This window comes from Lipotes vexillifer, unplaced genomic scaffold, assembly GCF_000442215.2.
Source record: "Lipotes vexillifer unplaced genomic scaffold, Lipotes_vexillifer_v1.1 scaffold429, whole genome shotgun sequence".
NCBI classification, from domain to species: Eukaryota; Metazoa; Chordata; class Mammalia; order Artiodactyla; family Lipotidae; genus Lipotes; species Lipotes vexillifer.
In genome coordinates, this window is record NW_006784171.1 from 347,737 (window position 1) to 372,355 (window position 24,619).

General features: G+C 35.4%; 1 protein-coding gene across 1 annotated transcript in view; it reads left to right on the forward strand.

Annotated features, from left to right (window-relative positions):
* Positions 1-24,619, forward strand: part of SMCHD1 (structural maintenance of chromosomes flexible hinge domain containing 1) — a 128,442-nt gene that overhangs the window by 53,005 nt on the left and 50,818 nt on the right. Inside the window, exons 20-29 of the mRNA XM_007456555.1 lie at positions 2,912-3,056; positions 8,263-8,359; positions 9,736-9,808; positions 12,013-12,152; positions 12,786-12,920; positions 14,896-15,123; positions 18,064-18,212; positions 19,114-19,202; positions 19,832-19,950; positions 23,026-23,193. Of these exons, the coding sequence (XP_007456617.1) occupies positions 2,912-3,056; positions 8,263-8,359; positions 9,736-9,808; positions 12,013-12,152; positions 12,786-12,920; positions 14,896-15,123; positions 18,064-18,212; positions 19,114-19,202; positions 19,832-19,950; positions 23,026-23,193 (1,343 nt within the window). The remainder of the gene's footprint in view (positions 1-2,911; positions 3,057-8,262; positions 8,360-9,735; positions 9,809-12,012; positions 12,153-12,785; positions 12,921-14,895; positions 15,124-18,063; positions 18,213-19,113; positions 19,203-19,831; positions 19,951-23,025; positions 23,194-24,619) is intronic.

Here is a 24,619-nt window from a genome sequence, read left to right on the forward strand (position 1 = left end):
TGCTCTCTTACATTACTAGTTATTTGCACACAGTTAAGAATAGAACAGTCGAGAGTGTTTATATTATTTGGGGAGATTATGATAAGAGAATTTTAGGTTTTTTTCTCTTTGGCTGTTCAGATTCCCCAGAGTGGAGTGTAAACACCTGGATGCCAGCATTTGGGGAGCCAAGCTAGGGAAGACTGTTAGAGGTTTCATATTCAGTATTTATTTTTTTAACATGTTTATTGGAGTATAATTGCTTTACAGTGGTGTGTTAGTTTCTGCTGTATAACAGAGTGAATCAGCTGTACGTATACATATATCCTCATACCTCCTCCCTCTTGCGTCTCCCTCCCACCCTCCCTATCCCACCCGTTTAGGTGGACACAAAGCACTGAGCTGATCTCCCTGTGCTATGTGGCTGCTTCCCACTAGCTACCTCTTTTACATTTGGTAGTGTATATATGTCCATGCCACTCTCTCACTTTGTCCCAGCTTACCCTTCCCTCTCCCCATGTACTCAAGTCCATTCTCTATGTCTGTGTCTTTATTCCTGTCCTGCCCCTAGCTTCTTCAGAACCTTTTTTTTTTTTAAGATTCCATATATATGTGTTAGCATACGGTATTTGTTTTTCTCTTTCTGACTTACTTCACTCTGTATGACAGACTCTAGGTCAATCCACCTCACTACAAATAACTCAATTTCATTTCTTTTTATGGCTGAGTAATATTCCATTGAATATATGTACACATCTTCTTTATCCATTCATCTGTCGATGGACACTTAGGTTGCTTCCATGTCCTGGCTATTGTAAATAGAGCTGCAGTGAACATTGTGGTATGTGACTCTTTTTGAATTATGGTTTACTCAGGGTATGTGCTCAGTAGTGGGATTGCTCATGTTCAGTATTGATCTTTCACTTGATTTTCCTATTTTCAGTAAACTGTAATGCTTTCAGTAGTGCTGTGTCCCTTACTCCCTTGGACCAACTCTTAACCTTCCCTGGGGAAGAAACCTTCCAGATATTGCTGAAGATGAGGAAGGCAGTTGACTGGCTCTGTGTGTTGAGGGGTGGGGATCTGAGGAACTGTTTCTCAAACAAACTTGAACGAGTCTTCCTTTTTTATTTCAATTTCACTCCTACTTGATAGAGCCATTCTTGAGACTTTTGAGTGTTACATAGTGTGAATTAAATTGGCTCCCTGCTTGCTTAGTTGATGGTTGAGGATTTGATTTCTTGAGTCTGTCTGCTAAGTCAGTTATACTTGCCCATATATTCTCCAGCTTTCAAATTCTGTTACTGTTGTCTTTTTTCTTGTTCATTGTTTTTGTAGGTTTAGGCCTCTTTAAAAAAAAATCTCTGTAGTGCCACATTTTTATGGGGTTTTAGCTGATTTAAGTGCCTGTGATTATCTTGCCTTCTCTAATCAGACAACCACCTTGGGGAGTGTTCCTTTTTGTATATACAGATCTATCATGTTCTTTAAATACACCTCTGGAACATTCTACAGTATGGACATGCTGTAGTTTAGCAGTTTTCTTTGATGAACGTTTCAGGTGTTTCCAAGTTTTGGCCTGTTACAAATCACATTTCTATACGGAAAAAAATTATGATGCTTTGTGTACAAGTGCTTGAATATCTCTAGAGTGGATACGAAGAAGTGGAATTGCCAAGCTGCAATGTGTGTGCTTTAACATTTTATACATATTTACTGTCAGGTTGCCCTCCCAAAAGGTTTTGTACCCTCATCAACAGACTGAGAGTTCCTGTTTCCCTATGCTCATTCCTGGCTAACCTATATTGTAATATTTAGCCTAGTTGGTGGTTAAATTATTTAATTATTAGGTTGTGTACCTCTTCTAGCCTTTATTGGACATGGTCATCTGTGAAAGTCTGTTCCTTTACTATGCCTATTTCATTTTATTTTTAATTTTTTAAAATTTATTTTATTTACTTTTGGCTGTGCTGGGTCTTTGCTGCTGCTGCGCATGGGCTTTCTCTAGTTGCAGGGAGCGAGGGCTACTCTTCATTGTGGTGCGCGGGCTTCTCCCTGCAGTTGCTTCTCTTATTGTGGAGCATGGGCTCTAGGCGTGCCGGTTTCAGTAGTTGCGGCACTTGGACTCAGCAGTCATGGCTCACAGGCTCTAGAGTGCAGGCTCAGTAGTTGTGGTGCATGGGTGGGCTTAGTTGCTCTGCGGCATGTGGGATCTTCCCAGACCATGGATCAAACCCGTGTCCCCTGCATTGGCAGGCGGATTCTTAACCAGTGCGCCACCAGGGAAGTGCCTACTATGCCTGTTTTAATAGTGTAAAGCTGTAGTTCTCAAATTTAAGTTTTACCTGAACCACCTGCTGGGCTTATTAAAATGCAGACTGGTGGGCCTCACTCCTGGAGTTTCTGACTCAGTAGGATGATGTGAGCCCTCGAATTGGCATTTCTAATAATTTCCCAGGGGATGACTTGAAACTACTATCTTTATAGGAAGTTTTAATGTATTGTGGATTTTAATCCTTTATTGCATATGTTGCAAGTATTTTCTCATATAGAGCTTCTCTGTTAACTTTGTATCTAATAAAATATTTTAAACTTTATCAAATACACCATTGTATAGCTATTGAGTATTGTGTTTTGCCTTAGTTTTTCCTATGATAAAATTGTAAACATATTCCTTTATTATATTTGAAAATTTCATAGTTTAAAAACACATTTATCTCTATCTCTAGACTTTTATACATGGTGTGAGATAAAGTTCTAACTTTATTATTTTCACAGGTGGATTACAGATATAATTTATATAAACTTTGCACAGATTTAAAATGCCATCTTTATTGTAATCTAATCTTCCATGTATATAATGGATGTTTCTACCTACAATGAATCTTCTGACTGATGAATTTTCTTTTCATGTTTATTTTTTTTTATTAAGAGGGTAAACCAGAGAAATTTTCATTTGGTCTTTTGGATCCTCCTTTTCGTGTTGGAGTCCCATTCAATATCCCTCTGGAGTTTCAGGATGAATTTGGTCATACTAGTCAACTATCAACTGATATTCAGCCAGTTTTTGAGGCAAGGTAATCTGAGTTTTCATATTTGCTAAGTATTCACTTTTTTCTTTTTTTAGCTTAAATTATTTAAGTTCGGTTAACTTCAGATTTATTATTTAAAATGCTTAGTGGATATTTTATGATGTCTGGGGGATTTGTTTAGTCCCAGTCTATTCTCTGTGGCTGTAGTGTCATACATACATTACCTCAGTAAAGTTTGTTTTGACTGAATTTACTGTTACAGTTGTTTGGGTGAGACTGATATAGTTCTGTCTTAGTCCATTTCTTTTTGCAAGTATGATATGACTTCTCCTGGCAATTCTATAAACCATACCATGTTTATTTTGTTGTTTGCTTAGAAATTATGGCCATTTAAACTTAGTGGTTACCTAGTGGTAGGTTTTTAACCTGCTAATAAAATTTATTTTGGTTTGCTTTTAAAACCATAGCAATAAAGTTTACACTTTCCATGGAAATTTGGTCCTTCTTTAGAATTTGCCTTTACTTAATAGCTCTATAGAGTGACATGATTGGCTTATATTAAAAAATAGCCTTGAAAAACAATGTGTCCAGTTATATATAATTGAGGGTGTTCATTGTTTTCCATTACTTTTTTTTGAGGTGCCTAGGAAGAATTCTTGTTTTTCAAATTTCTGCCATATTTGTCATTTTTGGAGACAGTTTTTATTTTTTGGCCGCGCTGCAAGGCATGCAGGACCATACCTTAAGCAGGGATTGAACCCCATGCCCCCTGGAGCGGGAACGCAGTTTTAACCACTAGACTGCCGGGGAAGTCCCTAGGCCCACGTTTTAATGTATGCTTTTGCTATCGCCGTGTACTTTTTTCCCCTGTTGGTGTAATTGTTTACTCTTTTAATCATTTGACTATGTACTGTATTCCAGGCATTTGCCAGCTGGAGATATAGAAATGAATAAGAGCATAGTATTTGCCTTCTAGAAGCTCACAGACTAGTTTAGTGTCCAGATTTATACCATGGTTAAGTTCCTGAAAAACAAAACAGAGTTACAAAAAATATTGAAAATGAGTTTTTCTAAATGTTCTCTAAAGTTGCAAAACGTGGTTCTTGTGCAAAAAGTGATTTTGACATATTATATTCATTTGAATATTAAACCATAATGGAAGAGTTGTATACTTAAGTATCTATGTGCTTAATAAAAAACACTAAAAGTAATGTCTAGTCACAAATGGAAAATATTTGTGCATTAGTTGACCCCTGTTTTCAATTATAACTTCCTTCTTATCCTTGATAGGACATTCTTACACACAAAGTCTCTATCACACATACATACTGGTAATTAAGATTTGGGGCTTAAAAAAAAAATCTTGGTGGCCTGGCTGTGTGAATTTACCGTCAGTAAATTTGTTTGTTTGTTTTTTTCTCAGCGTTAACTAAATTAAACAAAAAATCATTCACACATATAGCCTAAAGAATCAAATAGTTGGATGAGGCTTATATAAAAAAAGAGTAGTTCCTCTGCCCTCTCCACCCCACCCACAATCGACTTCTCAGAACCACTTTCAGCTTTCTTACTTGAATGTTTTGGTACCTATTGCACATATCTAATAAGTAACTTTTATATTGTTACTTCTTGATTCTTCAGTTTTAAGCATTATCTCTTATGGAGGATGAGGACACACTCTCTTGTTGCCACTTACATTACAAATAAACCTTCTTCCTATTCCCACATTCTTCAATAAAGTTGTATTCTGGCTTGATCAGTATTTAGTGCTTGCTTTATTATGATTATGTAAGTGCTAATTACTTTCTTCATTGCACAACTGTTGTTCTTCTTTTCTTTGCTAAGTAACTCTGCCAGTTGCCTGGTCTCTTCTCAAGATGCTTGGTACATAGATAACCTATCAGTTTCATATTTTTTTCTCTGTTTATTTCTGGCTGCATTGGGTCTTCATTGCTACATGTGAGCTTTCTCTAGTTGCGGCGAGTGGGGGCTACTCTTCGTTGCAGTGTGTGGGCTTCTTATTGTGGTGGCTTCTCTTGTTGTGGAGTATGGGCTCTAGGCACGCGGGCTTCAGTAGTTGTGGTACACAGGCTCAGTAGTTGTGGCTCATGGGCTTAGTTGCTCTGTGACATGTGGGATCTTTGCAGACCAGGGCTCGAACCCATGTCCCCTGCATTGGCAGGCGGATTCTCAATCACTGCACCACTAGCGAAGTCCCTGTTTCATACTCTTGTAGACATCTTTCTTGGAACTTTGCCATGTGCTCTGGTCTGGATCAGTTCTTACACTTGTTACTTTTGTCCTTCTGTGATCTTCCTTCACCTTCATCCTGGGAATTCCCTTTGTCTTTTGTGTTGGGGAAATATAGTAAAAACAAAACCTACTGTCAAGCTAGAAAACTTCTTCACAAAGGTAGAAGAGAAAGAAAACAATTTTATGATTGAATAATCAGTAAACCAGAATGTGATTCTCATCACAATCTGATAGAGATTGCAAGGAAGGAACTCTTACTCTGTTACATGGGTAAGTGAATATAATCTATCACATTCATGTTTTCAAGAAAAATTGCTAAGTATCTTTATGACTGGGAGTAGAGTTTGCAATTTGGAGTCAGTTGATCAGAAGTTAGACCCAGGAAACTGGGAGATAGGGGTTTACCTTTATTGATGATTAAATTTCGTAGAGTTGGCTCTCAGGTCCTTGAGGAAACATTCCTGAATTTGTGAGATTGTTAAGTAGCTTATTTTATTTAGCATTTAACCTTCCCTGGGTGTCCAATTTTGAAAGAATCCCTTGTCCCTCACCTTCTGCTGGAGTACATTATTCACTAGTTTCCTAAGAAAGGATTTACATGTAAGATAAAATTATTGCTCTCAAAATGTCTCTATTCTACTTGATTGATTGAATTGAAAGTTGGACACTACTTTCCATCGAAATTATAAAAACATTGCTCCATTTTTGCCTTTTAGCTTCTGCTCTTACTGATAAATTTAAACTTGTTCTGATTAATTTTCCTTTTTATGTTTCCTGCGTATTCTGTCTGGAAGCTTATAGGGACCCACTTTTAATTCTCAACAGGGCAAAATTTTATAATGGTGCATCTTTGTATAGGTCTCTTCATTATTTGAAGTACTTCATTTTCTACCTTCCATCATCACGGTTTTCTCTTTTTTTGAGGGGGGATCCTTATTTATTTGATGATGTACCTTTGGGACTGGTTCTCTGATTTTCCTAATTTTTCCATTTTTCTTAATCTTTCTGTGTTTTTGTTTTACTTTTGGACAGACTTTCTCAATTTTATGTTTATATCTTTCCATTGAGTTTTTCCTTTTGCTGTATTTTTAATTTCCAGGTGTTCTTCCTGGTTCTCCGAATGTTCTTTGGTAGATTCTGTTCTTGTTTTATGAATGTAATACTTTTTTTTTTTTTTTTTTTGCTGATAAATAAATGGTAGTTTAAAAAAAAAAAGTTACCTACACTGATAATCTTTATTGTCTCCAAGTTAGTTGCTTTTTGTTTGTTGGATTTTGATCTCTTTCTTCATATATCTGGTTAATCTTTGGTCATCTGCATTTATATCTGATGGAGAACTAAAATGCACATAGGAGATCCTGAGAGTTTGGGAGAGGCTGTTGAGTGTGAACTCCACTACAGGATGATCTGTCTGTAACATTTTGTTGGGGGAAATCCTGTTGTATCTTGAGGTCTTTTTCTTGGGCTGGGTAGTTTGCTCAAAGAACAATCTTTAGTCTCTTGCCTGGAGGGGAATAATTTGGCTGTCCAGGTTCCTAGCCAGTCCAGGAGCAAGACTAGGGTAGGAATGGGAATGAAAAGGTCTCAGTATCCGTATGCAGTCCGTTCAGGATTACCCTTCTATTCTTTTTAGTATTTTACCCTTTCCTGCGACTTACTTTTTGTGCCCAGGTTCACAGATTCTCTGTTTAAACCTTTTCAGAGAATAATTTTCCAGTCATCTGCCAGAGGTAGAGAGGGGAGATATGGGGATTGAAATTTTAATCAACTCCCCCGCCACGTTTTTTTTTTTGGCCTTTCTCTTTTGGCCCTGCTTCTGGGGGTACCTAGTAACACCAGTTCCTTAATGGTACCTGGGAATTCTGTGGTATATATTGGTTTTGAGCTTCTTCCATTGCTGTTTCACAGTTCAGTTTTCTTGGGACGATACTAGGTCATTTGCCACTTGTCTATCCTTTTTTCTAGCAGGTAAGTTCTATTGTCCTTGTCTCTTCTTCCATACATCCCATATCTTTGCCTTTAAAAGTAAATAAAAGGAATCCCTTCGTTCTTATATTAGTGAGGCTTTAAGAGGTAGTGAAAGTAGATGTCTATGGTCAATGTCCATCTTTCTCAGGGAGTTTATTTTACCTTACATGCCTCTTTACAGCTTTTTTCAAACAAGCCATGTTATTTAATTTTTACAGTTTATTCAGAGAATATCTAAATATTTAATTTCATTCTTCAGAAAAATTAGGTCTTTTCTCCATCATGGTATATCTTTCCTCCTTTTTTATCACCTTATCCCTTACAGAGTGAAATGTTGACACTGTAAGGATCTACAGGTGGTCAAAGGTGGTTTAGGAATCACATTACTCATGGTAGTAGATTAGAGGGTCTCAGTATACATTCTAGCAAGGTTACATTAGCACAAGGCTGCACTTAATTATTTGGACTTTATCTAAAATTGCCATTCAGTTTAATAGGTGCCAGAAAATCTCTAAAATCCCTGTGGGTGAAGGATTTGAAAGAATCCAGGGCAAAGTCTGAAGACATCCCTAAGCCTGACCGATTTGGATGGTTTCATTTTCTTTGGCCTGTATACATGGTCTAGCATTTCATTGTTTCCTACCTTGTATCTTTACTCACTGCACGAATGGTATCACTTATTAATACTTGTTGGATCATTTTTCTTTGTAAAAATCTCATGGGAATTTGCTTCTGTTCATTTATTTCTCTCTTTTAAAAAAATACAATTTTATTAGAAAAATGAATTAAAAATGAGAATGTCATATGAGAAGACAAACACATTTGCAGTGGGAATTCCCTGGCAGTCCAGTGGTTAGGACTTCGTGTTCTCACTGCTGAGGGCCCGGGTTCAATCCCTGGTCAGGGAACTAAGATCCTGCAAGCCATGTGGCACAGGTAGGAAAAAAAAAAGAAAGAAAAGAGAAAAGAACATTTGCAGCTTATTTGTAGGTAATGGAGGGAAAGTTAAAAAATAATTTATTTTTTCCAGTGGTTTATCTTTACATTATGAAGAAATAACCAATGACCCAAATTGTGTCATTCGAGGTGTTACAGCTAAGGGCCCTGTAAACTCTTGTCAAGGCAAGGTAAGCATTGTACATACATGTTATAATGCATGTTATTCCTTATATGGTAAAAATGAAATTGGAAATTCAAAATTGAATAACTTGTTTTTGTGACAAGATGACAGTAATGTCAGGTTCTTAGGAATTAATCAGGATCATGTCATCCGACATACCATTACCATTTACATCTCTGAGAAGACCAGCATATTTGCTGCTGTTGTTTGTTAAACGTTTATAAATTAAATATTTTCAACTGTCTTTATTTTCATTCCAGTCTTTTTGCATTCAAAGCCATTTAAAACAGTTATCTAGTACTATGTTGCTTCTTTTTTCTCTGTAAGTTTTTCCATTTTTCAATGTTTTTCTTAGAATAGGAACAAAAATATGAGAAACTTTAGCTCACTTCTGTAAAAGTATTGGGTTTGGTATTTGGATAAGGGAAGTGTTTTGGGAGGAATAAGGTTAGAGATAGTAAAGACAAACTCCAATAAGGTAATTTTTCAGTTAAGTATGTAAAGTAGCTAATAGATTAATATGACTAATGTGAACGCTGTGGCTTGTAACTTAAGTATTATGTTACTTTTTTTCCATTGTATCATTACCTTCAATATATATTTTAAAAATTTTCCCTATCAAAATAATGTTTAAAATAGAGCATGTGAGTTTAAGTACTGTATACTATACTGCATTGTATAACCTAATCAAATTAAAGAGCAAGTTCTGTACATCTTTCTGAATTAAGCTTTTTCTGGAAAAAGAACTTGAAATGCATGGAAAATTTGACTTTAGTAAGATAAACTTGCTAAAAAGATTTCTAGATTTTAAAAACCTTCTTATTTTGAAATAATTATGTTTTACAGAAGAGTTTCAGAGATGGTATAGAGAGTTCACATATACTCTTCACCCAGCTTCCTCTACTAACATCTTATACAACTATTATATATTTATCCAAACCAAGAAGTTAACATTGATATAATACTGTTAACAAAACTCTGGGCTTTAACATTTCCCCAGTTTTTCCACGATTATTTTTCTATTCCAGGATCTAATCTAGAACACTGCATTGTATTTAGATATGTCTAGATATTGGGTTCTTTCCATTTCACCACTTTCCACATTTTTTATAGTGCCCATCCTAATTCTGATAATTATTCAGAGGTTATTATGCCTTTTGAATTCAAAGATAGTTATTATCTATAAAGAAACAATATAAATCAGTTTTTTCACCTGCATCTCTTTCATACATATATATGATAATTTTAGTCAATATAAATTTGCTGAGTAGATTTCTATAATGGTATGAAAATGAAAAGCAAAAACTAAATCAGAATTGAGGTAGTAAATTACTTAAGTATTTATTTAGGACTTGAATTTAATTAAAATAATTTTTTCAACAGAATTTTAATCTGAAGGTTATTCTTCCGGGTTTAAAAGAAGACTCACAGATTCTGAAAATTAGATTACTGCCAGGTAATATTACTTTAAGAAATATTCCTAATTACCTTTTAAATAATATTCTTATGATAAAATATAATGACACTTAAAAAGGTGAAGTGTTTTTTGGTTTGGTTATGGTACAAATCTTGAAAATACATTTGAATGACAAACATAGTGCTAACAGAAATGACCAGTTAAAAATAAAAGACAGGGCTTCCCTGGTGGCGCAGTGGTTGAGAGACCGCCTGCCAATGCAGGGGACACGGGTTCGTGCCCTGGTCTGGGAAGATCCCACATGCCGCGGAGCGGCTGGGCTCCTGAGCCATGGCCGCTGAGCCTGCGCGTCTGGAGCCTGTGCTCCGCAATGGGAGAGGCCACAACAGTGAGAGGCCTGCATTCCGCAAAAAAAATAAAAGTAAAAGACAGGAAAACGTTTAGAAAGACTTGAGTGAAGTTCTAAAAATAATCTTGGGAGAAAAATGTGAATATTGAAACTATATTGGGGAACTGTTCTTAAGGATATACTAATTAGACTTATGTTAGAACTGGATCTGTCCTTTTTCTGATATAACTAAATATTTAATATTTTAAGAAGAAAAGTTTCTTATGCTTTTATGTTGTTAATTTGAATAATGATTTATCAACTCGTAAATGAAGTTTCAGTAAAGTTAGGGCAGAAAAAGCCAGCTAATTTGAGAATCAGTCTGTTGTGGAGGTTCAAAGAGTATATTCTGGCATCGGCCCTTCTGCGTTTGAATCTAAGCTCTGACACTTACCAGTGAGGTACACTTGTTCTGTGCCTCGGTTTTCTCATGTGTAAAATGAGATAGTACGTAATTCACAGGGTTTTTGTGAGGATTAAATGAGTTAATATGGGCAGCCCTTACTTTGCATGGTTTCGGTGGTAACTGAGTGGAGGATACACTTCCAGTATCCATGAGTTCTCATTAACACAGTACTGTGCAGAGTGAGAAGTGCATATGCTGTACAACACCTAGATCAGGACTTGTTATGAAAGTTTTAGCTCTAATATTAATAATACTGTGATCATATCTTTGTCCATATATGACCTTTTGTACTGGTTTTAATGAAAAGAAACAAAATAGCTATTTCCTTTCACAAATTCGTGTAGTTTGAGCTTTCCCTGAGACATGAATTGATTTAGAAGTAAAGATTGGCCCATTGGTAGAAGTATAAGAAAAAAATTGTTACGTGTTAATACTTACTTACAATACTTTTATTTTAAGAGGTTAGCTAAAACGTATGGATTACTCAAATCTACTCAAAGGAAATTCTTATTAACCAGATAGTTCTAATATTTTTTTAGAATTTGAGAGTGAAGGTGGTAAAGCAGGAAGTGGGACTGTGTAGTGATAATGGTCAAGAGGTTTCAAATTACAAAATTAGGATCTAACCTGAGTCTGCCATTTAGTAGCCATGTGACCTGGACAGAATACTTAATCTCTCTGGGTCCCAGTTTCCTCATCCATAAAATGGGGATAATAATATTACCTTCTTGATCAAGATCATTGTAAGGATTCTGAGAACAGAGTTGGCATATGGTAAAAACACTGTTCTTTGGTATAACTGTTCTTTGTAAACTTGTGTTCCCATTATTTAGCATAAATTATATTTTAAAATATCAGTGTTTATAGGGCACATCAGGTCATATTGCTGCAGAAGTATAAACCCTCTTTTATTAGTTTAGAGGAAACTTGTGGTGCAGCTTGCTTAGGATATCAAAGTGTTGTGGGCAGTCTAACAAGTAAGTTATATGGTTATGTCATTATATGAACTGATCCTTTGAACAAAATTACCTGAGACAGGTATGTAGTGTGCCTGAGAAATCAGTCTCATTGTGTAAAGTTAAAAGTAGTAAATAAAAAAGTAGTTTAATAAACTTTTATTTTTATTCTTGAATACTTTTTTCCAGGATCTTTTTAGTATTTCACATGTTTGGGTGATTTCTAACATGAGTTATCACCGTGTCTTAGCTTGTTACATAAAACTAAGTCTAGACATCAAACATTTTAATATAATTGAGACCACTCTCGTGATGTATAGAATATATGCATTTGGGGGATAGAAATGATTAAACATGGATATTTCTTTTTTCTCTCTTGGCATTATTTAAAAGATATTAAAACTTGAAATGTTAAAAAGCTGTTTCTTTTGCTGTTTTAACATTTCAGTTTTAGAAACTTGAATCTCTATTTTATTATATAATTTTCTGGTAGGTCCCCCTCATCGATTGAAAGTGAAACCTGATTCTGAAATTTTAGTTATAGAAAATGGAACAGCTTTCCCATTTCAGGTAGAAGTTTTGGATGAATCAGACAATATAACAGCACAACCAAAATTGATTGTTCATTGTAAGGTAAGCTGTTATAAGATAAGAATATGTAGATTTTGAGTCCCGTGGTACTAAATGGAAATCACTAAATCACTATATCTTTTGGCTCCTTCATAGTAAGCCTTATATTATATCTAGATTGTGTAATGATTATTCCATGGAGAAATTTTTGGGCTATCTCATTGTCAATAGTTTTCAGCATCCCTAAGCCAGTAATGATACCAGCTGTGCCAAGTATTGGACTACAGATTCCTCCCCTCTCCTTCCTTAGTCCATCCTCCTCATTTCAGATGAAGTATTTAATTTATGAGTAGGATGATGGAAATATCCTTTAGGATTGGGGATGGATGGATAAATGAATATGAGTAAAAGAGCACAAAAAGGAAAGGAAAACCCAAATAGGTGGAGTTAAAAAAAGAAAGAATAATGGTTGAGGAAGTTGGTTTTTCTTCCAAAATCAACAAATTTTACCTAGAATTGTAGAAACTTACTCTTTTCATTCAGAAATTGTCTAGTATATTAGTGAATTATATTTATAGTTTTCTAATTTATAGCCGGAAATAGCTGTACTAAATTGTTTGAAAATTTAAATAACAGTTATTGAATAATAAGTTACATTTGATTGGGGTCTTAAATTATTTTGTATGCTTCCAATAGTTTTCAGGTGCTCCAAACCTTCCACTCTATGTTGTGGATTGCAGTAGTTCTGGAACCAGTATTTTGTCAGGACCAGCAATTCAAGTTCAGAATATCAAAAAAGACCAGACGCTTAAAGCAAAAATTGAAATACCTGTAAGTTGTTACTGTTATTCATTGGTATTATATTGAGTCTTTAGACAAATATTCTTTCACAGCTTTATAATATTTTATGTAAAGTTGTTTGACTTTTTCAAATGAGATATATTTGTGATTCTTTTAGCCAGAAGGAAAAAAAGGCAAAAATGAAATGTTATAGTAAATAACATTTTGTATCAAATATTAGTAATTTTCTTGATCAAACCTTTTATAATATCTATAGCTATTATTGATTACATGTTCCTAAAATTTATTTTTTCCTATATTAAAATGTGACAATTATCAGTTTTATTTTATTCTCTTATTTTTTACAGTTTACACTTGTTTGTTAGAAAGTTTGGTAAATGTCCCTATGGAACCACCACTGAAGGAAGGATATCTGAGCATTTAATATGTGTGTATAATTAACAAAATAAATACATGGTTTTTCAGTAGTGTTTTCCTATAAAGAGATTGCTGTGTTAATGTGCCAGTAGGATACTGGTTATTGGATATACATCATGGCTGAAGGTGAAACCAGCCTAGAGAAGGACAGGCAGTTGATATAAGCATTTGGTTTCCTAAGATTGCTAAATGGGATAACAGATACTTATACAAGTAAAATACCTAAATGTGATTTCTTCATAATTGATACGGTTAGTAGATGATAAATTACCTGATCAGTTGATTAACCAATGTTTTTCCTACTAAGTATATATCAGCTAACATATCTTGAGCCTCAAAAGGGTAAAAGCTTTTATTTTTTTACATTAGAATGAAATGATTTGACTTTATTCTAATTATTTTCTTTTGAAGCTGGTTGTATTTGATAATCTTCAAATATTTGTTATGCATTTCCTTTTTACAATAATGTGGGCAACATATTTTTGAGCATACCATCTTGCAAAAGATCAGGAGATTCAGGAAAAAGACTTGGAGTTAGGGAGAAATCTGGGCTTGAGAGCAAGAGAGCATTTACATATAATTATGTAAATACTACAGAGCAGCAACAGGCAGAACACCAAGAGTCCTGGTCAGTTAAGACAAAGACCAAGGTATATCTTGTAACCTGCAGTTAGAACATATTATCCAAAAATAGTGACTCTTAAGTTTGAGCCAGGCAAATAAGATGTGCTTATAATAGGGGATGGATTATTTGCCTGATACTCTGTGAGGTAGGAATTTTGAATATGTCATTGTTCATGTGAATGGGCTTCAGTAAAATGACTGCAACTGGATGAGGAAGGAGACATGAGTGAAGTAGGATTGTAGAGGTATTTTAAGCTTAGACTTATATGAATTTTTTGTATCCTGTGGAATGCACTATACCTAGATTCTGAAATAATTACGTAGTGTTTTAATTTTGTGTGCCTAAAATCAATTTATGTAGCACACAAGCTCATCTTTACTGATCTTTGGAACACTGATGTGCCCATAACAAATTATAAATATGCCAGCTCAACCTTTAGGGGCATCTAGAGTCCTCATCTAGCTACAAGCAACTCTGTCCACTCACCCCAATGTAAAATGAATTGAAAAAGCTCTAGAAGCTCATTAAATAACATATTTCATGGCAATATTTATCTTTAATTTATGGAAAATTCTTAATTTATTACACCTTTATTTTTATTAATAAATGCTGGTCACCAAATCTGTGTCATATGATTAAAATTTCACAGGTTTGCAACACTTTTAAGTAAATTTACAAATAAAGGGGAAGGAAGTTCTTTTAAGTCCAAATATGCTAGTTTTTGGTTTTAAGAATGTGGCCCCTGTCACTATTTATGACTTGATGGTATAAAATATGGAATTATTAATACTGTAGTATCCTCTTAATGAGAAAATTTATGAATGTTAACAGTATATAAGATGATCTCCCATAATATTGGAAATAAATTCTTAAGCAATATGGAAGATTCACCATTAAAGCCAAAAAATGTGTTTTCAGTACAGATGTCATTCAGTATATATTTGTGTTTTCCTCTCTTCCTAGAGTTGTAAAGATGTGGCACCTGTGGAGAAGACTATTAAGTTGCTTCCCAGTAGCCATGTTGCAAGATTACAGATATTCAGTGTAGAAGGACAAAAGGCAATCCAGATCAAACATCAGGATGAGGTTAATTGGATAGCAGGAGATATTATGCATAACCTTATTTTTCAAATGTATGATGAAGGAGAAAGAGAAATCCATATAACATCAGCTTTAGCAGAGAAAATTAAAGTAAGTATCTCAAACACATTGTTTATTTGCAAGAATTTTGTTCATTTTCTTGCTTGGAAGACTCTGTACAAGTTTTATAGGCTATCCTCTAAGAAGAAGCTTATCAAAGAAAAATAGTACTGTTATATAAAATCCCGGGCTAAATAAGATATTTTTTCATGCACTACATTGAAATGTTGAATGATTCATGTGTGACAAATTCATGCTTAGAAAAATGATTTTGACACCTAAACAAAATTCCAGTCCTGATGAACTGTATTTCTATACTCACAATCAAGATCACCACTTGACCAAAGCAGTGTTTGTCTGTTTTTTAAATTTTATTTATTTATTTATGGCTGGGTTGGGTCTTTGCTGCTGCACACAGGCTTTCTCTGGTTGCGGTGAGCGGGGGCTACTCTTTGTTGCGGTGCACGGGCTTCTCATAGTGGTGGCTTGTCTTTGTTGCGGGGCACGGGCTTCAGTAGTCATGGCTTGCAGGCTCTAGAGCGCAGGCTCAGTAGTTGTGGCGCACGGGCTTAGTTGCTCTGTGTCATGTGGGATCTTCCTGTACCAGGGATCGAACCTGTGTCCCCTGCATTGGCAGGTAGATTCTTAACTACTGTGCCACCAGGGAAGTCCCCAACTAAAGCAGTGTTTTTGTAGCTATTCTGAAGGCACTAAATAAAAAGTCTGTTAAAGGAAAATGGTAAAACAGTATTGTTAACTACAGACTCCTGATTTGGCCATTTGAAATTGGTATAGCAATCTCTGAAAGTGTGATCCTTAGACAATGCTTTTGTCAGTTCTCAGTAGCTTCAGATGGTCCTCATAGACCTGCCATCTAAGTGTATCATTTGTACCTTGATAGGGTAAATCTATATGTTGAAAACTTTAATAGCTCACTTAACAGAGAACCAAATCAAAATGGTTAGAGGTTTTTTTTAAAATTAGTTAATTAATTAATTAATTAATTTATTTATTTTTGGCCATGCCGTGTGTCTCGTGGGATCTTAGTTCCTTGACCAGGGATCGAACCTAGGCCCTCAGCAGTGAAAGTGTGGAGTCCTAACCACTGAACCACCAGGGAATTCTGCTCTTTTGCACTGCTGTATTCTGTAGCCATCCTGAGTCTCCAAATATAGGATCTGATATTTTAAAAGAATTGTTTACCAGGATTCAGCTGACATTATTTTTAAAATCTTATTTGGAATAACCCTTGCTCCAGCCAGTTTATTTTCCTCTCCATATTGAGGGAAGGGAGGATTTCGAGATAAATAATCCTTATCCTGCTTGGAAGGGAGGCAAGCCATTTTTATCTCTGTCAGCAGATTTGAAGGCAAGTAGTTTAAAAGTGCTACCAGCAACCTAGTTTCTGAACTGATTCCTTGCTTTCTCATAATGTTTCCACAGTTTACTTTCATGTTAAGGGTAAGGAGAAACATTGACTTCAGAGCCTTTTTCTGTATATAACCTTCTTTCTGCCATTCTCTAAGCTCATGGCCAGCTTTTGACACATTTTGCCTCAATTCTAGTAGTTATATATTTCTTGGGTTCCAAAGATTTTAAAATATGCACCTTTATTGATAATAAAGGATATTAAATACTTTTATTAAATGTATATGCTTAAAGTGGTTTTGTAGTCTTTAGAGAATTCTCCAGTATTGAGGAAAGTCAACCCAAACTGACCTAGGAATTCATTGAAGAGAGAGCACAACTAAGGTGAGAGAAGAAAGCCTTTTTGTGTAACTCCTGCTTGCTCCTTCCATTATTTGAAAAAAAGGTATGATAAAGAATAAAAATACGGTTTAAAAAGGTAACTGAGAGGACTTCCCTGGTGGCGCAGTCGTTAAGAATCCGCCTGCCAATGCAGGGGACATGGGTTCGAGCCTTGGTCCTGGAAGATCCCATATGCCACGGAGCAGCTTCCCTGGTCGCAGTCGTTAAGAATCCGCCTGCCAATGCAGGGGACATGGGTTCGAGCCTTGGTCCTGGAAGATCCCATATGCCACGGAGCAGCTAAGCCTGTGTGCCACAGTTGCTGAGCCTGCGCACTAGAGCCCGCGAGTGACAACTACTGAAGCCCGCGCGCCTAGCGCCCGTGCTCCGCAGCGAGAGAAGCTACCACAATGAAAAGCCTGTGCACCACAACGAAGAGTAGCCCCCGCTAACTGCAACTAGAGAAAGCCCGCGAGCAGCAATGAAGACCCAACACAGCCAAAAATAAATAAATTTATTTTTAAAAAAAGTAAGAACAGCATAAACTAGGATTAAAATATTAGAATATCAGTGATTTAAGAATCACAACTATAGAAGGCTAAAAGCATAAAGTTGAGGTAAAAATTCTTAAATAGAAAGGATTGGAAGTTTAAAAGGATAGTGTAGGGTAATCAACTTAAAAAATGGAAAAGGTAACAAAATATAGAATTTAAGAGATATAAAGTTAAAATTAGAGCTGAAAACATTCCAGAGTGGATTAAGATCAAGATGTGACCAGGATGGTAATTACATTAGTGGATTTAACTTTTTTTCTCACCTTGCTGAATCAGGTCCACTTAGATCTCATTTAAAACCTGTATTAATAAGATTCTTTTCAAAAAAACAGAGTGACTGTTAACTTCTCAGAATTGATCACATGATTTGATTGACATGGTTTTTTTAAAACTATAATGACCACAGTGATAATCTTGTGACAAAAGCTAAAGAAATGACTTAGGAATATTTATTTTATTGCATTGAAAGATATGGTGGCAACATTATCAGGAAAGACAATGAGGAAGATACTTTTTTATTATAGTAATATATGAACGACCATCATTTCTGGTCATAAGGAGCTTTTCTTTTTCCTTAGAGGTGGGGAGGATGGGTTATAATTTTAAGAGGCTTTGGTAAGGTAAGTGGCAGTTGGAAGGCATTAGATTAAGCTTTATATTATTCTTAAATATATAATTTTTCTTCTAGGTTAATTGGACTCCTGAGATTAACAAAGAGCACTTGCTACAGGGTCTGCTTCCTGATGTACAAGTACCAACATCTGTAAAGGATATGCGCTATTGCCAGGTTTCATTCCAAGATGATCATGTGTCTTTGGAAAGTGCATTTACAGTAAGGTTTGTGGGCATATTATATTTTGAAGTATTTCAAAATTCAGCATATGGCGACAAAAGTGCTTTTCTCCAAAGCACACATGCCAAAGTTGTTTTTTAATATAGAAATTTTCACAATTTTTTGGAAATAGGTTGTCTTTGGAATAAAGCTTCACTGAAGATAGTGATTCTTAATATCGTTACAAGCTTCTGCTTAATTGACCCTCTAGTATCTGTCAGAACTAGAACTTTTGATAAAGGAAAGCCCTCCTAGGACAAGCAACAGTGAAAACTCATGGAGAATGACAGACATGAAAAGTCCAAAAGATACAGTGTGATCAGTCAGTGTGTTGTTGAGAAGGAAGAATGCTTTCATTGGTTAGTGATGATTTTCAAAGCTGAGTCCACCTGATAGAAAAGGGGAAGATTTAAGTAACTATATTGAAAACCTGTCCTTCACCCTGGCTTGTCGGTTCCTCGGCTGCCTCTTTTTTAATAACCTTCTTCACTTTAATTCCTCTACACATTTCCATACTAGAATAGCTCCATGTTTGAGATAAAATTGTAAGATGTAAAACTCTTCAGCCAGAGACAGATCTCTTGATGAGTCATTCTTACAGACCCATCTGTTTTCTTTCTCAGTGCTCTCATGGCATAAATTCCTTTTAATCCAGCATAGATAACTGTGATCTAACACGTGTATTTTTATTTTTTTGTCAGTATTCTCTACTCTCTTTGCAAGCTATCTTTTCTCTATTTCCTTTTGGGTTAATAGTTACGTTATATAAATGGAGGTGTTTAGCGGGGTGTTACTTTAAGTTTTAGAAAATGAGTGTTGTATTTGTTACTCTTTAGCATATTTAAACTAATTTTTTTCTACAATTAATGGTGCAAGTAAGGCCTTTAACTTGTTAATCAATTGCAGACCACTTCCTGATGAACCTAAACATTTAAAATGTGAATTAAAAGGAGGAAAAACAGTACAGATGGGCCAAGAGCTTCAAGGAGAAATAGGTTAGTATGGCCTGCTTTCCTTCTTTAAAACACTTCTATAATATGTCCTTACGTTCATGTTTTGGCATACATAATCTGAAAGGAAAACTTGGGATTTATATACGGTTTATGGTTTAAATTCCATTGTTGGAAAGATTGAAGCATTTTCCCTGTCTTTGCCTATGCTGACCTAACTGTGAAATCAGTTTGGCAAAAATAGTTTGTTGAAAAGAATGTTGACTTTTGTTAGAAATGATAATAGTTAATATTAAGAGTGAAAAGTAAATATATTAGTGGGTTCATATGTATCCTGTATTTTTCTTATATCTAGAATATTACATAATCTAAATTATTTCCTTCAAATGTTCATGGTAAATAACTTGATTAACATCAGCATCATGTTAAATATGTAAATATTATTAACATCAGCATCATGTTAAATATGTAAATATAAGTGTACTTATGTATATTCTTATTATTTTTATAGTGATTATAAAAAAAGTGATTATAATTACTTTTTACCAAAAAAATACACAAGAACAAAGTTAGAATGAGTTTCTAAGTATAATTTTAATTGTGTATAAGTGTGTTTATGGATATTTGTATATTTTATTGATACTTTAAAATTAAACTTCCTCCCCCTTTTATAGTTATAATAGTTACAGATCAGTATGGAAATCAGATTCAAGCATTTTCACCAAGTTCTCTATCTGCCTTGGGAATTGCTGGGATTGGACTTGATAGTTTACATTTGAAAACTACTTTTCAGGTATGGCTGTTTTCCATAACAGTTGGCTTATTCCATTCAGTTTATATATAACAAAAAGCTTGGGAAAAGCAAAAATAAGAGAGACTTGATTTCAGTGTTTACAGTGAAAAATTATGAAAGGCATTAAAATAAGTTTTATAATGAAAAATTTTGAATATATGCAAAAATAGAATAAATAGTATAAGTAATTCCCATGATCCCATCAGTCAGCTTCAACATTCATCACTTCCCCCTTATCTATCACTTTGAAGCAAATTCCATACATCATATCATTTCATCCTTAAATATTTTGATATGTATATAAAGATAGTTTTTCATGTAGCTATTTGAGTAAAATTTCTTGGTGCTCAGTCCCTGCATTAAGTAGATGCCTGGGAGAAAACTAGTGGTGAAAGTTTGCAGCTCTGCAGTTAATTGAGATTAGCTTGAAAAATAAGAACCCTGGTGGAATTATTTCAGTTTAAAACAAGCAAGGAAACACAATGTATTCTTCTTGGAGCGATTAAAGGCATTTTTCGAGAAAAGATGTTGGAGTTGAGCCTTCAAGGAACCTACCAGGCTCGAGTAGGTCAAAAAGAAGGAATTCTAAGGCCCACGTAAAGTTGAATCCATTTAGGGCATTTAATGGTTTTTAAAACTCTTCTTCCTTTTGGAGCCTCCATTATATACCTTTTACCCGACAGAATGATCATAATAGCCTCCTTGTTGCCCCTCCCACCTAGAATTTCTGTTTCCACTAATCTGCTGGGCTATTATTTTCTAGTTTTCAGAACACCACTTTCGCTATATCTTAGCACTGCTGAGGAACTTTTAATGGTGTTTTGTTTACTGTAAAAGATAAGGTTTGATCTTTGACTTTCGGGTTCTTCTCTTGTCTAGCTTCACCCTCTGTGTAGATGAAGTCAGATAATAACTGCTGTTATACATGAACTATCTCTGCTTCCTGTCGCCTTATGCACAGGCTCCCATCCTCTTTCACTAATTATTCCTAAATTGTAATCTACCTTCCTACATCTTGTTTTCCCTGTCAATTAGATTCCCATCAGCATATAGACATGCTATAATCTGTTCCCATCAGCATATAGACATGCTATAATAAAAAAACCCTCACAGCTTCCTTGTACGGCCGTCTTTCTCTCCTCCTTTTTACAGTACAGCTCCTTGGAAGAGTTGTGTCTACTCTCTGTTTTCACATTCTTCACCATCATTCCCAGGCAAGCCACTGTCACTGTTTTTCTGCCCTGTGCCACCTGACCAAATCTAGTGTCAGTTTTCAGTTTCCATCTTATGCCACCTATCAGCATTTTATACTATGAAGTTAGACTCCATCTCCTTAGGGTGACCTAAAGTACTCCATAGTATTCCACTGCAGCATACCTGTCTCTTCCCATGGCTCATTCTCCAGTCAAATTGACTTTCTTTCTTTCTGCTGTCATTTTACAACTGATGTATACTATCTTGACTCACTTTCAAACAAACAATAGGAGTCTACTCCTAGTATCTACAGAAAAAAGGGATCCTCTGGTATTGTTTTTTTAAACCAAAGTTGTTTTAAAAAAACACTGTTTTTAAAGTTTTTTTTAAATAAAAAATACTGGAGCTTCCCTGGTGGCGCAGTGGTTGAGAGTCTGCCTGCTGATGCAGGGGACATGGGTTCGTGTCCCAGTCCGGGAAGATCCCACATGCCGCGGAGCGGCTAGGCCCGTGAGCCATGGCTGCTGAGCCCGCGGGTCCGGAGCCTGTGCTCCACAACGGGAGAGGCCACAACAGTGAGAGGCCCGCATACCGCAAAAAAATTAAAAAAAAATAATAAAATAATTTTAAAAAACTGGTTTTAATATGCCATTGTTTCTTAAAATCATTTCCACATCTTTATAAAATGTACTGCTCTTCTGAAGTACATTCCCTTGATAATATCAACATTAGACCTTAGAGAGTGCCTTTCAGAATTTTGTGTTTAATTCTATTTATACTCATCTACAATTTGTTAATGCGCATGCAAATTTTATTTTTAAGATATGAGGTAAAACCAGAATAACTTTCGAGATTACTTAAGACATCACCTCTTCAAAAGGGCATTTGGTGTTTCACTATTAAATGTGGGATTCTATAGACTTCACGTATTTTGAACTTTTCAATATGTTGTACTAATGAATGCTTAATTTGTTTTCCAAATAATGAAAAAACTCCCCTGCACTCAGTGGGCTTTTGGGGGAGATTTAATTTTTATTGTTTTGCAATGTCTTTTTACAGAAAATGTTCTACAAACAGTTGTTTCAGATCATAAAACATGACATTTTAACTCTGGTTTTTAAAATCTGCTGGAATATATTTGTACTTAATGGAAATTTAAGATGATGAAGTCATTAAGGGTCGCTATTAAAATGTGAATACTACAATGCTCATGCCAGTATGGAATCAGTTTATCTACTTCAGTCACTTGGCAAAGATGATAGGCTAGTGTCATTGATTCCCATTAACAGATGTTAGGCATTCTAAGTACCAGCAATGGGGTTGTGGCAAGTCAAAGCCCCTGCCTTCTCGGAGATTACCTTATAGTGGGAGAGTGTATAACAGGTAGGAAATGAGTGACAGGAAGAAAATTAAAGTGGGCTGTGGGAATAGGGCACCATCATATTAGGGTAGTCACAGAAAACCCCTCTGGTTAAGGTATTCTGTGAGCAAAAACCAGAAGAAAAGCCATGTAGGTAAAAAAAATGTTGCAATCACAGGGAAGGAGCGAGTGCAAAGGTGTTGGGCAAGCACATGCATGGCTATTTGGGGAACAGAAAGGAGACAATGCAAGTGTAAATAAGAGGGAAATTAGGAAAATATCAGGAAAAAGGACATAGCTTGAACCTTTTAGATTTCTCCCTCACAAAAAAGAATTTCAGTTTCTCCTCTCAAGGAGATGAAATTCAAGGAACTCCAGTATTGGCATATGTGTAAGTTACTTGCTGTCGTTATACCAGAAGCACATCTGTATGCACATAGGTGGTGACAACATTTTCTTTCATTTTTCTGAAAACTAAACATGATCTCCCTGTTTCTTTTCAATGTGCTTTTCCTCATTAGGAAAATACACAAAGTATAAGTGTGAGAGGCATCAAATTTATTCCAGGTCCCCCTGGAAATAAGGATCTTTGTTTTACGTGGCGTGAGTTTTCTGACTTTATTCGAGTGCAGCTAATTTCTGGGCCACCAGCTAAACTTCTCCTTGTAGACTGGCCAGAGTTAAAGGAGGTAAGTACCTTCCTGCCTTGATTGACAGAATTTAATATCACATGACTTATTGCTTCAAAATGTCAGTAGATCAGAATAGTTACATTTTGTTGTCGAAGTAATAACAGTAGCAATAGTAACAATAACAAAAGGACAAAGTAATATGAATTTTAATACTTCATTATTTAATTCATCACTGTGCCCTCATTTGTTTAAAAAAGTGTAATACTTCAAATTCTAAGTACTTTATTGTAATAGAAATTTTAAAATATGCATAAAAGTAAAGTATAATGAACCCCCAGTTTCAACAGTTATTGATTTTTGCCCAATTTTATTTCATTGTTCTCTCTCACTGACTTATTAAAAAAATGTTTTTGCTGGAATTTTTAAAAGCATACCAGATATCAAGTCATTCATTATATCCATAAAAACTTCAATTTGCCTTCCTATGCAAATAGTTAAATCTTTTTTTTTTTTAACATCTTTATTGGAGTATAATTGCTTTACCATGGTGTGTTAGTTTCTGCTTTATAGCAAAGTGAATCAGCTATACGTGTATATATATATCCCCGTATGTCTTCCCTCTTGCATCTCCCTCCCACCCTCCCTATCCCACCCCCCCTATCCCACCCTTTAGGTGGTCACAAAGCACTGAGCTGATCTCCCTGTGCTATGTGGCTGTGTCCCACTAGCTATCTGTTTTACATTTGGTAGTATGTGTGAGTCCACGCCACTCTCTCACTTCATCCCAGCTTACTCTTCCCCCTCCCCATGTCCTCAGGTCCACTCTCTACGTCTGCTTCTTTATTCCTACCCTGCCCCTAGCTTGTTCAGAACCTTTTTTTTTTTTTTTTTTAGATTCCATACATATATATTAGCATACGGTATTTGTTTTTCTCTTTCTGACTGACTTCACTCTGTATGACAGACTCTAGGTCCATCCACCTCACTACAAATAACTCAGTTTCGTTTCCTTTTATGGCTGAGTAATATTCCATTGTATATATGTGCACATCTTCTTTATCCATTCATCTGTCGATGGACACTTAGGTTGCTTCCATGTCCTGGCTGTTGTAAATAGAGCTGGAATGAACATTGTGGTACATGACTCTTTTTGAATTAAATACTAATCACTAATACTTAAATATTAATTTTGCAAATGTCTATCAAATCTGTTACCTTTCAGTTTTCATTCAAGTTTCAGAATTCTGATTTTAAAATGTTCACACATTCTGGTGTTCAGTTATGGTGTGGCAGGGCCTTATCTGTTGGTATGAAAGCTTATTTTTTCCTAATGGGAAATGATCTCACATGACCGTGGTAGTAAATGAAATTATCCTGTAAAGGAACTGATCATCTAAGAAAAGCTTACATATCTGCGCCCTAGTTTGAGATTGCCCTTTTTTGATTTGTGAGTTTAAAAAGCAGATAAACTAGTGTATGAATG